This window comes from Danio rerio, chromosome 7 (genome assembly GCF_049306965.1).
Source record: "Danio rerio strain Tuebingen ecotype United States chromosome 7, GRCz12tu, whole genome shotgun sequence".
NCBI lineage: Eukaryota > Metazoa > Chordata > Actinopteri > Cypriniformes > Danionidae > Danio > Danio rerio.
The window spans coordinates 9,138,640-9,152,500 of record NC_133182.1 but is presented as its reverse complement, the minus strand read 5'-3'; the positions used below and the strand labels follow the sequence as shown (position 1 = coordinate 9,152,500).

The 13,861-nt window shown below is 37.0% G+C and overlaps 1 protein-coding gene across 1 annotated transcript in view; it reads right to left on the bottom strand.

The window, feature by feature from the left end:
* Positions 1-11,819, bottom strand: part of selenos (selenoprotein S) — a 14,026-nt gene extending 2,207 nt beyond the window's left edge. Inside the window, exons 1-6 of the mRNA NM_001045334.3 lie at positions 11,589-11,819; positions 7,620-7,754; positions 7,355-7,461; positions 2,339-2,428; positions 2,198-2,270; positions 1-892 (exon numbers count right to left, since the gene is read on the bottom strand). The exon at positions 1-892 is cut by the window's left edge and continues 2,207 nt beyond it. Coding sequence (NP_001038799.2) covers positions 807-892; positions 2,198-2,270; positions 2,339-2,428; positions 7,355-7,461; positions 7,620-7,754; positions 11,589-11,670 — 573 coding nt within the window. The 5' untranslated portion in view covers positions 11,671-11,819 and the 3' untranslated portion in view covers positions 1-806. The remainder of the gene's footprint in view (positions 893-2,197; positions 2,271-2,338; positions 2,429-7,354; positions 7,462-7,619; positions 7,755-11,588) is intronic.
* Between the last annotated feature and the right edge of the window lie 2,042 nt (positions 11,820-13,861).

The following is a 13,861-nucleotide window of genomic DNA, read 5'->3' as shown; positions in this document are numbered from 1 at the left end:
CATTTAAGTGCAAAAGCAACAACGAAATAAAAAAAGAGGAACACGTTTCATTACTGAAACTCATCAGCCGCCTCGGGAGTAAATAATACCTTTGGTGAGGAGGCGTCATCTGAAGCCGTCAATCATACACTGGCATAATAACCATCATAATAATCATAAAGAAAGTGAAAAACACTTGTTTAAAAATCATTTACAAGGCAGAAAAGAAAAACAAATGTGGATATTGACGTCATTTTGATCGCAAATGTGATTATTATGCATAAAAGAAGTATATAATTGTCTATTTTAAGCATTATTGTGTAATTTAACCTTTAATTTAACTGAATATGTTTGTTTTAAGCTGCGCACTACAGTATATTCATTTAAGAATACATATATTTGTTGAGTAATATAAATAAATAGGTTAATATGGTTTACAATAGGACATATTAGTTAATATTTACTTACATAAACAATATATTACAGTATTTAGCTCTGTTAATGTTAGTTCATGAAAATAAAGCCATTTAATGCTAGCTCATAGTGTTAACGATGATGATTTAGGATTTGAATAATGCATTAGGTAATGTTGAACTATGATTAACAAATGCTGTACTAGTATTGTTCATTATAAGTAAGTAAATACTTCAGTTATGAAACCTTATTGTAAAGTGTGACTAAAAGTAACAGTATGCATGATTGGAAATGCAATGATTCTGTATTGTGTGTATTATGGGAGTTATTGTGCAGTGATGAGGCTGACAGCTTCATTCAGATATAGATGTGTGTGTTCCTGTGGGAGCGTCAGAGACGAGTCTGACGGGCGTTTATCCTCATCCTCCAGCAGACGGGCCTCTGCGGCCGGGCCTCCAGGAGCACGAGCCTCCAGCGTCTCCTGACAGAGGACTGTAGCCTACAATACACACACCCACACAAATGAACACAGGCAAAACACATGTACACACTTTCATTATTGAAGCAAATATAAACGACAGCAGAGAATGGAAGAGTAGATCTCAGGTTAATGTGCAGAATTGTGAAGCCTTAATAAATGACAGCTTTACTATGAAAATTTACATTCTAGCAGTATTTAGAAAGTTATTTTTTTAACAATATAGTTAGTAATAATATATTTAATACACATAGTAAAATAATAAATATATAAAAATAATAAAGTAAAAATGAATACAAACAAATATTTAAAAAAATATATAAATACATTAAATAAATAATTGAAAAGTTATAATTAATTAAAATAAAAAAATAATATATGATTATAAATAAATTATTTAACATTTTAATAAAGTATAAAAATATCATTAAACAAAAGTTAAAAACAAATAATTTAAAATGTAATTTTAAATTAAGAATTAAGAATTTAAATAAAGTAGAAAAAATATAAAGTAAAAAAACAATAAATAACAAATACATTTTTAAAATAAATAAATAAATAAATAATTGTATTAAAAGAATAAACTAATTAAAAAAATAAACAAATAAATTATAAATAAATTAAAATGTAAACAAATTATAAAAAGTAAATAATTAAATACAAACAAATAAATAACAAAAAATAAAAATAAAAACAAAAAAATTAAATAATTAACAAATAAATAAATAATTGAATTAAAAAAATAATAATAATAATAATATTATAAAATAAATAAATAAATATAAATAATTTCAATTTAAAAAAATAAAAAATAGGTAAATTGTTAAATAAAAAAACAAATAAACAACAAATACAAAAATAAAAACAAGTAATAGTAAATAAATAAATAAAAATTTAAATAAACACAAATAAATAAATAATAATTGAATTAAAATATTAAACAAATTAATTAAAATAAAAATTATAAATTATAAATAAATTATTTAAAATTTAAAAAAATTATAAAAATGTAACTAAAGTAACTAATTAAATAAATAAAAACAAATAACAAAATTTAAAAATAAAAAACAAATAAAAAAATAAACAAATAAATAAACAAATAAAAACATAACAAATAAAATAAATAAATAATATCAAAATAAACAAATAAAAACGTTCCTCTCTTCAGGGGAGAGTAAGCAGCGAGTAAATTCTCTTTTTTTTCTGTGAACTCTCACTTTAAACCAAATCAGACCATCACAAAAACACACTAAGCTAAATATGGTTTAATGATTGTTATCAAAGAAAATGACACACAGTCACACACTTTATGTAAAGCGTTCATACCACTGCTGCGCAGGGGTTTCTTCTCTGTCTTTGGTCTCAGCGAGCTGGATGAAGCCGCCTCTTCTGTGTTCTGCTGAAAATGAGAAATCATCTGTAAAATCACATGTAATCTGACAGAAATATCACTGACAGATGTCTTACTTGTGCAACTTTAGCGCTCCCTTTGTAACTCTTTCCTTCCTGCATGCTGTCCCACATCTCGATCTTCTGCCTCCTCTTCTCCTCCTCCAGCTGAAGAGATGAAGAACCAAAAGATAATCAACACAGACGCCAAGTTCACAGTGCAGTATTTCTTTAAAACACATCTGTTACGCGGGTCTGCGTTTTATGTAATTCAGTTATTTATGTGTTGCGGGTTTGTGCTTGTTGCTTGAGTTATAGGAGGAGCTTTTCTAGCCGGCTTGTCCAGGATTGGATGACGCCCGTGACATCACTGGGGATTCCCAGTATATAAGGCTGACAGCAATGGCAGCTCAGTCTCTCTCCGCATGCCAGGCGATCCTACATGCCGCCCTCTTTAGTGTTTTGTTCTTGTTAACCTTTTTATTCTTTACTTCGTAATGTGTTAACTAGCTTGTTTATTTTGATACTTTGAAAAATAAACCACTATCTGCCACGAAAACATAGTCACGTTTTGTTATTTATTTAGTTTGGTGAAGGTAAGCAGTGGCCCGGAAGACTTACCTGTTTTTATTCCTTTCACGGGAGTTGTAGGTAAGATTTATTCATTTAAAAACAGTATAATCAGAGACATGTTTTCCTTAGTTGCCTCACCCGTCTACTTAATTTTTGTTAATGTTTTATCTCTTTTGGAAACTTATGATTAATGACAATTAAAGAGTATTGACGGGACGTGAATTTATTAATTCAATCGTCTGTGTCTTTCATATGTTCGGCTCAAACTTTAATTGTTGTTGTTGTTATTCGAGCCAGTTTAGAGTTTTGGGCCGTTCTGATATGGCTACACTGTGTGTATACGCACACACAGAACATTTTATGAATTCATCATAATTTAATGCAGCTTGTTTATTATAATAAATCTTGATATAACTTGTGCTTAAAGAGCAACTATTATGGGATTAAGGGAGCTTCCATGCAGTGTGTAACAGCTTTAATTAAATGAAAACATCCAGCTGAGGGTTAAATCACTGTGTTTAAAATGATTGATTCTTTAACAAAATAGTCAACTCGGAGTCGAATAAATAAATCATGTTGGGTTCGAATCTTTTCCCTGATACAGTACATCACCAAATATGTAGTGCCAGATCCGGTAAACCGTGAATTAGTGTTTTCAGACACTAGCGGATCGCGGGGAAAGTAGCAGCAGAGACTATTACACATGGATAGGCCCAGACGGAATCTGCACGTGCAGAATTCCGCAGATTTTCCGCAGATTTCTGTAGATTTTTAGCCCATCATTAATTCTGTTTATTTACTTGAGTAAATGTGTAAATCTGAATTTATTCAGTTTTTATTCAGTAATTTGTTACTTTTTATTTCATATATTAAGGTTATAGTTATGATACTCCGCTGGATACTCCTAAAATAATTCCACAGAAATCCGCAGATTTTTACCAAAATTCTTCGCAGAAATAGCAAAAAACGTCCGCAGATTCCATCTGGCCCTGCGCATGGGACCTTGTCAGATTTTGTCATGAACTGTTACAGTTCAAATGGACCAGTTTCTTCTTCCTCCAGATCATAACATGCAAGTGTCATTAAAGTTCTTGCCTCATTTTGTGTAGTTTGCAAAATATGCATTTAATTTAATTGTGTGTTACAACTTGTAATTGCTCCCATGGTCGCCCACTGAAGCTAAGCAGGGTTGCTCCCAGTCAGTACCTGAATGGGAGACCACATGGGAAAACTAGGTTGCTGACGGAAGTAGTGTTAGTGAGACCAGCAGGGGGCGCCTAACCTGCGGTCTGAGTGGGTTCTTAAGCCCCAGTATAGTGAATGGGACTCTATGCTGTCAGTTAGCACTGTCTTACAGAAGAGATGTTAAACTGAGGTCGTGACTCTCTGTGGTCATTAAAATCCCCATGGCACTTCTTCTAAAGAGTAGGGGTATAGTAACCCCGGTGTCCAGGCCAAATTTCCTCAATCGGTCCTTACCCATCATGGTGAAGGATTCGGATTTCTGCTTTCCAATCCGTCTTATCATGGACCAACGTTTTTCCTTTTCATCATCCTGTTCCTCATAATTTGTTTTATTAAATATAAATATTTGATGAGTATTTACATTTGAATTGATTTAAACTAATTAATAAGTCAACACATTAGTTAATATAAGAATATTTAGTGCCTGTCTCTGTATAACTACTTTCAGGAGCCACCAAATTAGGTCAGAGGTCTCGGAGACCTTGAGAGGAACTTAGGCTGAGGACTGGAAGCAGCTGTTTCTGTTGTTATTCTAGGAGTTAATACTTTATAAAATGGCTAAAGTGATTTTGCTGTTTTTACAGTTAATTCTTTTAAAGTGATTCTACTTTTTATTCAAGATAGACTTTGTGTGGTGAGGATAAAACTGCCTGAATGTAGATTATACCGGCTTTTAACCAGTTTTGATTAAGACGGCTGAGAACACACTCAGCCTTGGATAAGAAACAGATTATACTTTAGGTGTGTGTGTTCTATTTGATTGTGGATCTGTTTCACAGGTCTGGAGTCAGCTCTAAACAGTCTTGTGGATGTCTGACGTTTATGCTTTAAGGTGCAGTAGGTGATCTGCCAAAATCCTAACCGCTTAGCATAATATCTTCAGAGGCGGGGAGAAACTGTGATTCAAAGCCACACCCCCTGATATCGCGAGCGCGCACCACATCACAACAGCAGACAGACAACCCACTAGTTGATGTCATTCGCCAGTTAGTTAGTGCCAACGCCGTGCAGGAATTACATTTATTACTTAGCCACACTTACATGGTATTTCAGAGTAAATATTCAGAGTAGCATGGTAAACAGTATAGCTGTCATTGTTCAAAAATGAACCAATGTGAATATAAAAGCAACTTCAGCTCAATAAAGCAGGTTAGGCGGAATAGCGCTATTTACTGGTGTTTTGTTGTTAAACTAAATTTAAATCTACATTATAGATGCTGTCAAAGAACCTTATGAAACTGAAAATAATCACATCAATCTTTCACCGGGAGATTTCAGTGGCTGAAAATCACGTCTGTGCATGTAATTCATTCATAACAGAACACAATCTAACATCAGCTTAGCCTGACTAAAATAGTTTTAAAACAGAAGTGTTTTAAAACAGGTGTCGTCCTTCCTCCAGCATGCTAAAGTAACTCCAATATTAATTCAGGTTTTTCAAAAGTTTCAATTCAGCTTTTGATTTCTCCTGGTCTGTCTCGTGACCGTGCGGCCGCTTTAAGGGCGAATTATACCCGCGACTGGCTTTACAGTAATCGGCCCGAGTTCAGCTGTCCTTCGGCGCCTCCGACTCAGCATCTGCGAGCGACCCGCAGCTTGCTCGCGCGCATGCGTTTGTGATGCAGACGGGCACGCGCTAATGGCGGATGTGCGTGAACAGATGCGCAGAAGTCAGAATCTATATTTGTTGACAGACAGTCTGACCTGCCTATCGGAATTAAGGGAGATGACGGTCCGACTCTATTTAATTGGATGAACATTTTTTAGTTTAATGCTTTCCCCAGAATATAAAAATACATATAAACACATTTAGATCATTTACTGTAATCATAACTATTGGACTGTGAAGAGACTTTCAGCCAGCACAACAAAACATGTTTCTGAAGACAATCACCTACTGCACCTTTAAGATATTGTTCAGAATTGTTCGCACAAACCCCACGTGCATATTTTCCTAGTCTATCTGTGTTTTAACCAATCAGGTTAGAACACCTGTATGTGTGACGCAGTTAATGACGTCATGTGAGAGTATAATAGTTATTGATTTGTGATTGTAAGCAGACCAGCCTAGGAACTCATTGCGAGTGTTGAAGCTGGCTTCTGCTGATGAAACTGCAAACTATCTTCAGTAAACTTGATTTATTTATTTGAATCTCTGACTCTGGCTCTTCTTCATCTGACAAACTGGTCATTATTTGGGTTAAACTGTATACCGTCCCTACAAAGGCCTCTCAATCATCCCCATACACTGAATTGTCTCTGGATTGTACACTGGCGCTGTTGTCATGTGGAAGCCGTCGCATCATCCAAGTGGTTGCTGCATGCGCTATAGGTAAACTGAATAAACTAAATTGGCCGTAGTGCATGTGTGTGTGTGTTAAATGTTTACCAGTACTGGGTTGTAGCTGAAAGCGAATCCGCAGTGTAAAACATTTGCTGGAATAGTGGGTGCAGTGCAATCTGAGCTGCATCCAAAGCTTTTTAATGCGCTCACTTAACCCCACCCGTCACAGTGACGTCACTCACTCCATTGCCGGCAGCTAGCTCTCTGCAACTTTCACATGGTCGCCCACTGAAGCTAAGCAGGGCTGCGCCCGGTCAGTACCTGGATGGGAGACCACTTGCGAAAGCTAGGTTGCTGCCGGAAGTGGTGTTAGTGAGGCCAGCAGGGGGAGCCCAACCTGCGGTCTGTGTGGGTCCTAATGCCCCAGTATAGTGACGGGGACTCTATACTGCTCAGAGAGCGCCGTCTTTCGGATGAGACGTTAAACCGAGGTCCCGACTCTCTGTGGTCGGTAAAAATCCCAGGATGTCCTTCGAAAAAGAGTAGGGGTTTAACGCCGGCATCCTGGCCAAATCTGCCCACTGGCCTCTGTCCATCATGGCCTCCTAACCCTCCCCATATCATGATTGGCATATCATCACTCTGTCTCCTCTCCACCAATCAGCTGGTGTGTGGTGTGCAGTCTGGCGCAAAATGGCTGCCGTCGCGTCATCCAGGTGGATGCTGCACACTGGTGGTGGATGAGGAGATTCCCCCCCCATTGTGTAAAGCGCTTTGAGTGCCCAGAAAAGTGCTATATAAATGTAACGAATTATTATTATTATTATTATTATTGAGTGCATTGTGTCTGACATTGCATCACTGAGTGATGCAATCTCAGCTTGCATCCAGATACTACTTGGAATAGTTGGTGGTTCATTCCGCTGGGGTGACCCCTAATAAATAAGGGACTAAGCTAAAGGAAAATGAACGAATGAATGAATGAGCCTCACCATGCGCTGTTTCTCCCTGAACTCAGCTGCTCTGGCGTCCTGCTCCTCCTGCATTCTCCTGCGGGACGCCTCCAGAGCCTCCTGACGCCTCACCACTGACCCCACATCTAAACGCACACACAAAATCACAAACATGCATGCAAACCCACCACACACACACGTGGAAACCCAATCACACACAAACACACACACACACACACACACACACGTCAGTATCTCCACTCATTTCTAAGTATTCTAGTGTCCAGACGCTGTTGTTTCTGACCGTGAGCCTCGGCTGAGCCAGACGAGCTGCGTGTTTGTGTGGAGGATCTGCTCTTGCGGAGATGCTGGATGAGCAGATACACTCCAACACATCCGAACAGCAGATACCAGCCATACTCCGACATGAACGCAGTGACTGCAGCAAAAACACACAAAACACAAGGTCAATTAGTACACACCAGTGAAAAAGTTAGAACACCCTATTGAATTTCATGGTTTTTCTTTATCAGCACATAATATTAAACTAAACGCTCCTTGTGATTTATTTATTGTATTTATTTATTGGATGATTGAATTTCGCTGCCTCGATAGTGTAAAGATTCAACAGAAAACCATAAAACATAATCTATTTCTTTAGCATCCATGTTGCATGCTGTTTATTGTATTTTAGTCAGATACCTCCCTACAAAATAATCTTATTCACTCTCCGGCCACTTTATTAGGTACACCTTTCTAGTACCGGGTTGGACCCCTTGTGCCTTCAGAACTGACTTAATCCTTCGTGGCATAGATTCAACAAGGTACTGGAAACATTCCTAAGAGATTTTGCTCCATGTTGACATGATAGCATCACACAGTTGCTGCAGATTTGTCGGCTGCACATCCATGATGTGAATCTCCCGTTCCACCGCATCCCAAAGGTGCTCTATTGGATTGCGTTCTGGTGACTGTGGAGGCCATTTGAGTACAGTGAACTCATTGTCATGTTCAGGAAACCAGTCTGAGATGATTCACACTTTATGACATGGTGCGTTATCCTGCTGGAAGTAGCCATCAGAAGACAGGGCTCAACAATAAGGACTGCCAGCTGGCCCGGGGCCAGTGTGCAAGACGCTCGGGACAGTATAAAGAATGGTTACTGGCCCGATAGGGGCCAGTGCTGCTTTGTCACTAAAGTTTAATTTGGCTGCGACTGTTTGTCAATTGCGTGCTTTCATGCCCAAACGTTTGTTTCAGAACTTGTTTGCCCAGTAAGCGCGATTCGTGCAGCTAATATGATTATTATGTTGATGGATCAAGCAAGAACAAGAAGTGAAATGCATTTTAAATTAAGATTTACAAATAAATGAATAAGAAAAATACTGACAGTATTATAGACTGATGTAATAAGCCAGCTTATAAAATTAGGAATTTTGGTGGATTTTAAACAAACAAAAAACATAAAAAAACTAAATAATTAAACTAAACCACACATGAAACAATTTACTTTAATCTAATCAGTATTGTATTTAAATTAAATCATTTTTAAATTGTCAGTTGTATTTAAAGAAAATTTATGCTGAATAACTAAATGGCTAACTTCTTTTTTTGGTGGGGCCAGAGAAAATTTTGGCAGGGCAAGTAAAAATCTGAACCACTTGCCCGATCGGGCCAGGAGAAAAAAATACCCTGGAAGATGAGTACACTGTAGTCATAAAGGGATGGCATGGACAGCAACAATACTCAGGTCGGCTGTGGTGTTGACACAATGCTCAGTTGGTACTAATGGACCCAATGTGTGCCAAGAAAATATCTCCCACATCATTACACCACCACCAGCCTGAACTGTTGATACAAGGCAGGATGGGTCCATGCTTTCTTGTTGTTGATGCCAAATTCTGACCATATCATCAGAATGTTGCTGCGGAAATCGACTCATCAGGCCAGACAACGTTTTTCCAATCTTCTATTGTCCAATTTTGGTGACTTTTAGCCTCAGTTTCCTGTTCTTAGCTGACAGGAGCGGCACCCGGTGTGGTCTTCTACTGCTGTAGCCCATCTGCCCCAAAGGTTGGTCGTGTTGTGTGTTCAGAGATGCTCTTCTGCAGACCTCAGTTGTAAAGAGTGGTTATTTGAGTTACTGTTGCCTTTCTATCAGCTCGAACGTTTTAGCTTATATTAGCATAGATCATTGAATCGGATTAGATCGTTTCTCATTCAAAAAAATAGCCAATGAAATTGATTAGTTTCCTATTTAGAGTTTGACTCTTCTGTTGTTACATTGTGTACTAAGACTGACATAAAAGTTAATATTTTATAGGCCTATAAAGCTAGGAAATATTCTCCCATCATTCCAGTGTAATAATCAAGAAACTTTGATGCCATGCCATTATTTTAACAAGCTTTCAACATCAAAGAAGTCTAACTTTCAAAATCAACATAATAATTATCATCTACCTCATTGTCATTGACATGAATTGTATTATTAAAGTAACTGTCACGAAGACAATTATATATATATATATATATATATATATATATATATATATATATATATATATATATATATATATATGGGCAATTCCATGCAAATGTCAACGTTGCCATAAAAAATAATTTAGTTTTCACCAAAATAGACAAACTGTTTCTACATTTTTTGTTTTAGCAAGTATTTTACAGTACTGTAAAAATACTCGTAAAAGTATCTGTCAGTATTTCAAACTATTATATTTAATTTGCCAAAATCACACAAGTGACTATTTCACAGCTGTCACATCCATAACGGAAATGTGTCATCCATAACGACCCTTTTTCTTCATGAATGCAAAAATGTCAAATAAAATAAAATCAATCATTATAATTCTATAGTGAGCCGATTCATACCTGTTTGATGAGCATTGTTTCTTTTGGGTTGTGCAGTTTAACTGTCAGAATTTCTAAATAATCTGTTGTCCATTGTAAATTCGCAAACTTTTTTTGTCACATCAATAACGCATGTTTATTTTCCTAATTTAAAATATAAAACATGTTTACATATTGATATTTTTCTGCTACCATAACTCTGTGGTGAGCTATTTTGGAAAATATAAACAGAAGTTTCGATACAATGTCAACATATACTTTCTGTGTGAAATTATGTTTTGAGTTTTTACTGCAAATGTCACATCCATAACGCTGGAATTGCTCATATATATTATTGTCTTCATGAAAGTTACTCATTACTCATTCATTCCTTTTCAGCTTAGTCCCTTTATTAATCTGGGGTCGCCACAAAGGAATGAGCCGCCAACTTATCCAGCACATGTTTTACGCAGCTGATGCCCTTTTAGTTGCAAATAATAAAAAAATAAAAAAATAAATAATAATAATAATATTATATATATATATATATATATATATATATATATATATATATATATATATATATATATATATATATAAAATACTAGTAATATATACAAATAAATACAAAATTCTTTTTGGCATCACGGTGGCACAGTGGGTAGGACAATCGCCTCACAGAAAGAAGGTCCTGGTTTGAGACCCGGCTGGGTCAGTTTGGATGTTCTCCCCATGTTTGTTTGGGATTCCTCTGGGTTATCTGGTTTCCCCCACAAGTCCGAACACATGCGCTATAGGTGAATTGTGTTTTTGAACCAAACCACAGTATAATAGGGGTATTAGCCGGTTGTGGTACTATTATAGTTGCTATATGGTACAACAACGATACTAATACAAACAAATTACCCAATATGGTAGCTTTCTTTAACTATGTTTAAGGTAACACCACAGTTTACTGAAAACTAAAGTATACTACAGTATTTATTATAGTTTACTGTTCACTAATACTATACAGGAGCATAATTAATACTACAAACTATAATTAATACTACGCTGGAGCATTTACAAACAAAATATTGCAAATAAAATAAAACAATTGGGAACTGTCATATATGGTTGTTGTATTATTGAATTGTTAACTGTTTAATACATACAATATTAAAAATAACTCGTGCATCTAATTCAGTACAGGTTCTACTGTAACTAATAAGCAGTAACTGGCTAAATACACAAGCTTTTTCTGTGTTCTCATCATTTCCGTATCACTTCGCTACAAAACGTCGATTCATTGTTACCGACGAGTCCTTTTCGAACACACATGTGCTTATTAGATATTAATAAAGCAAAACATTTGACATTATACATCTAAATACCGTTCACAGGTAAGTATTAGCTCAGTAAAGTGAAGCCTGGGCTCATGTTTACATACCAGACGGTTGAAGGAAACTTAGATCCTGGTTCTGCGGAGGAACATCTTCATTCCGGACACGCGCTCCGTCCTCCGCCTCCATCCTTCACAGCACCTTTGAGCTGTTTTACGATATTGTTTTGAAAATATATAATAACTAACACATGTTTATTCTCTTCTTGTTGCTGTACGCGAGCTAACCTGCAACGCCACACTGACTCACTTCCGCAGCCGTGAGACAGCCAATCAGCGTTAGGATGACGTGGAGGCTTGTCGCACTACGAAGGCTGTCATAAAAATAAAAGTTTATATTTTGATTATGACGTATATTGCTTTCAAGTCTGACTGTTATTTCAGTTATTCAATTATTTGAAAAGGCTTGGATATTACCTTACACATTTTGTGTCTCTCCATTATAAAATGATCACATTTAAGATCTGATTTCTTTAAAAATCAGTGATATTCAATGCCTGTTTTACATACGATATGACGTGGGTCTCAGATCGGAAAAGAAGCACTGCATTAAACTCCATTTCCCCCCGTCACATCTTTAAAATATGACAGCTGTATTTGACCCCAGTATTTTCAATGGAGTTCCTGCGCTAGCCTGTTGCTACTGACGATGCTAGTGGTTACAACGGTCTTTCATCTCGTTTTATGATTCAACAACTAAATGAATGCTTAACTCTGTTGAACTGAATGTATTTTAATTACATTACAGCATCGTTGCTGTAAAAGCAACCTTGTGGAATTGAATTAAGTCACATTAAGCTTTCACCGGAAGTTTATTGTTGGCTTTAAATCATAATGTTAGCTGTGCATAGAGCCGTTCAAATGGAAGCCTGTAGGTTATCATATCATCTTTTTATTCCATGTTTAAGAATTTTGGTCAGATTCTTTTGTGCTTTTTTTACAACAAAAATGTATTTTAACATTGATTTTTCCTCGTGTGACATAACAGGCAGTTTTATTTTAATAAGCAAATAATAATTAATAAATCGAAAGTTCCTTCACTACTACCTAATTTACTACCCTGCTGAAAAATCCAGCTTAAACCAGCCTAGGCTGGTTGGCTGGTTTCAGCTGGTTGACCAACCTGGTTTTAGAGGGGTTTTGGCTATTTCCAGCCTGGTTTTTGCTGGTCAGGCTAGAAAATGACCAGCTAAAACCAGCTTGACCAGCCTGGTTTAAGCTGGACAAAGCTGGTTTTGGCTGGGCTTCCATCCTGGCTAGGCTGGTCAAGCTAGTTTTAGCTGGTCATCTCCCAGCCTGACCAGCTAAGACCAGGCTGGAAATGGCTGGAAACCAGCCTGAAAGTGACCAAAACCCCTCTAAAACCAGCCTGGTCGACCAGCTAAAACCAGCCAACCAGCCAAGGCTGGTTTACGCTGTTTTTTTCAGTAGGGTAGATTGTCTTACTTGATTTCAATTACATACTAACATTATTTCATTCATTTTCTTTTCAGCTTATAGTCCCTTTATTGTTCTGGGGTCTCCAGCATATGTTTTACGCAGCGGATGCTTCCCAGCTGCAACCCATCTCTGGGAAACATCCATACATTCTCATTCACACATACACTACAGACAATTTAGCCTAACCAATCTACCTGTACTGCATGTCTTTGGACTTGTCAGGGAAACCTGAGCACCCGGAGGAAACCCATGCGAATATGGGGAGAACATGCAAACTCCACACAGAAATGACACAGCCGAGACTCAAACCAGCGACCTTCTTGCTGTGAGGCGATCGTGCTGCTACCCACTGCACCACCCTAATTACTAATATTGTTACAAAATGTTTAAAATGTGTAAAAACTGTAAACCTTTAAAAGGACTTTCTAGATGTTATATAACTTGATAATTTGCCTGCAGGTTATTATAATTTATATGCTCATTATTTGTTTTCTTTTATTTACTTTACATTGTTTCAGTTATACATTACCTGACAAAAGTCTTGTCGTTGATTCCAGTCCCGATCAGCACAAATATTGCAGAAGACCTACTGGAACCCGCATAGAGCCAAGATTCTCACAGACATTAGTCAGGTTTGGTGAAGAAAAAAAATCATGGTTTGGGGTTACATTCAGTATGGGGGTGTGCGAGAGATCTGCATAGTGGATGACAACATCAACAGCCTGAGGTATCAAGATGTGCTGCCCATTACATTACAAACCACAGGAGAGGGCAAATTCTTCAGCAGGATAGCGCTCCTTCTCATACTTCAGCCTCCACATCAAAGATCCTGAAAGCAAAGAAGATCAAGGTGCTCCAGGATTGGCCAGCCCAGTCACCAA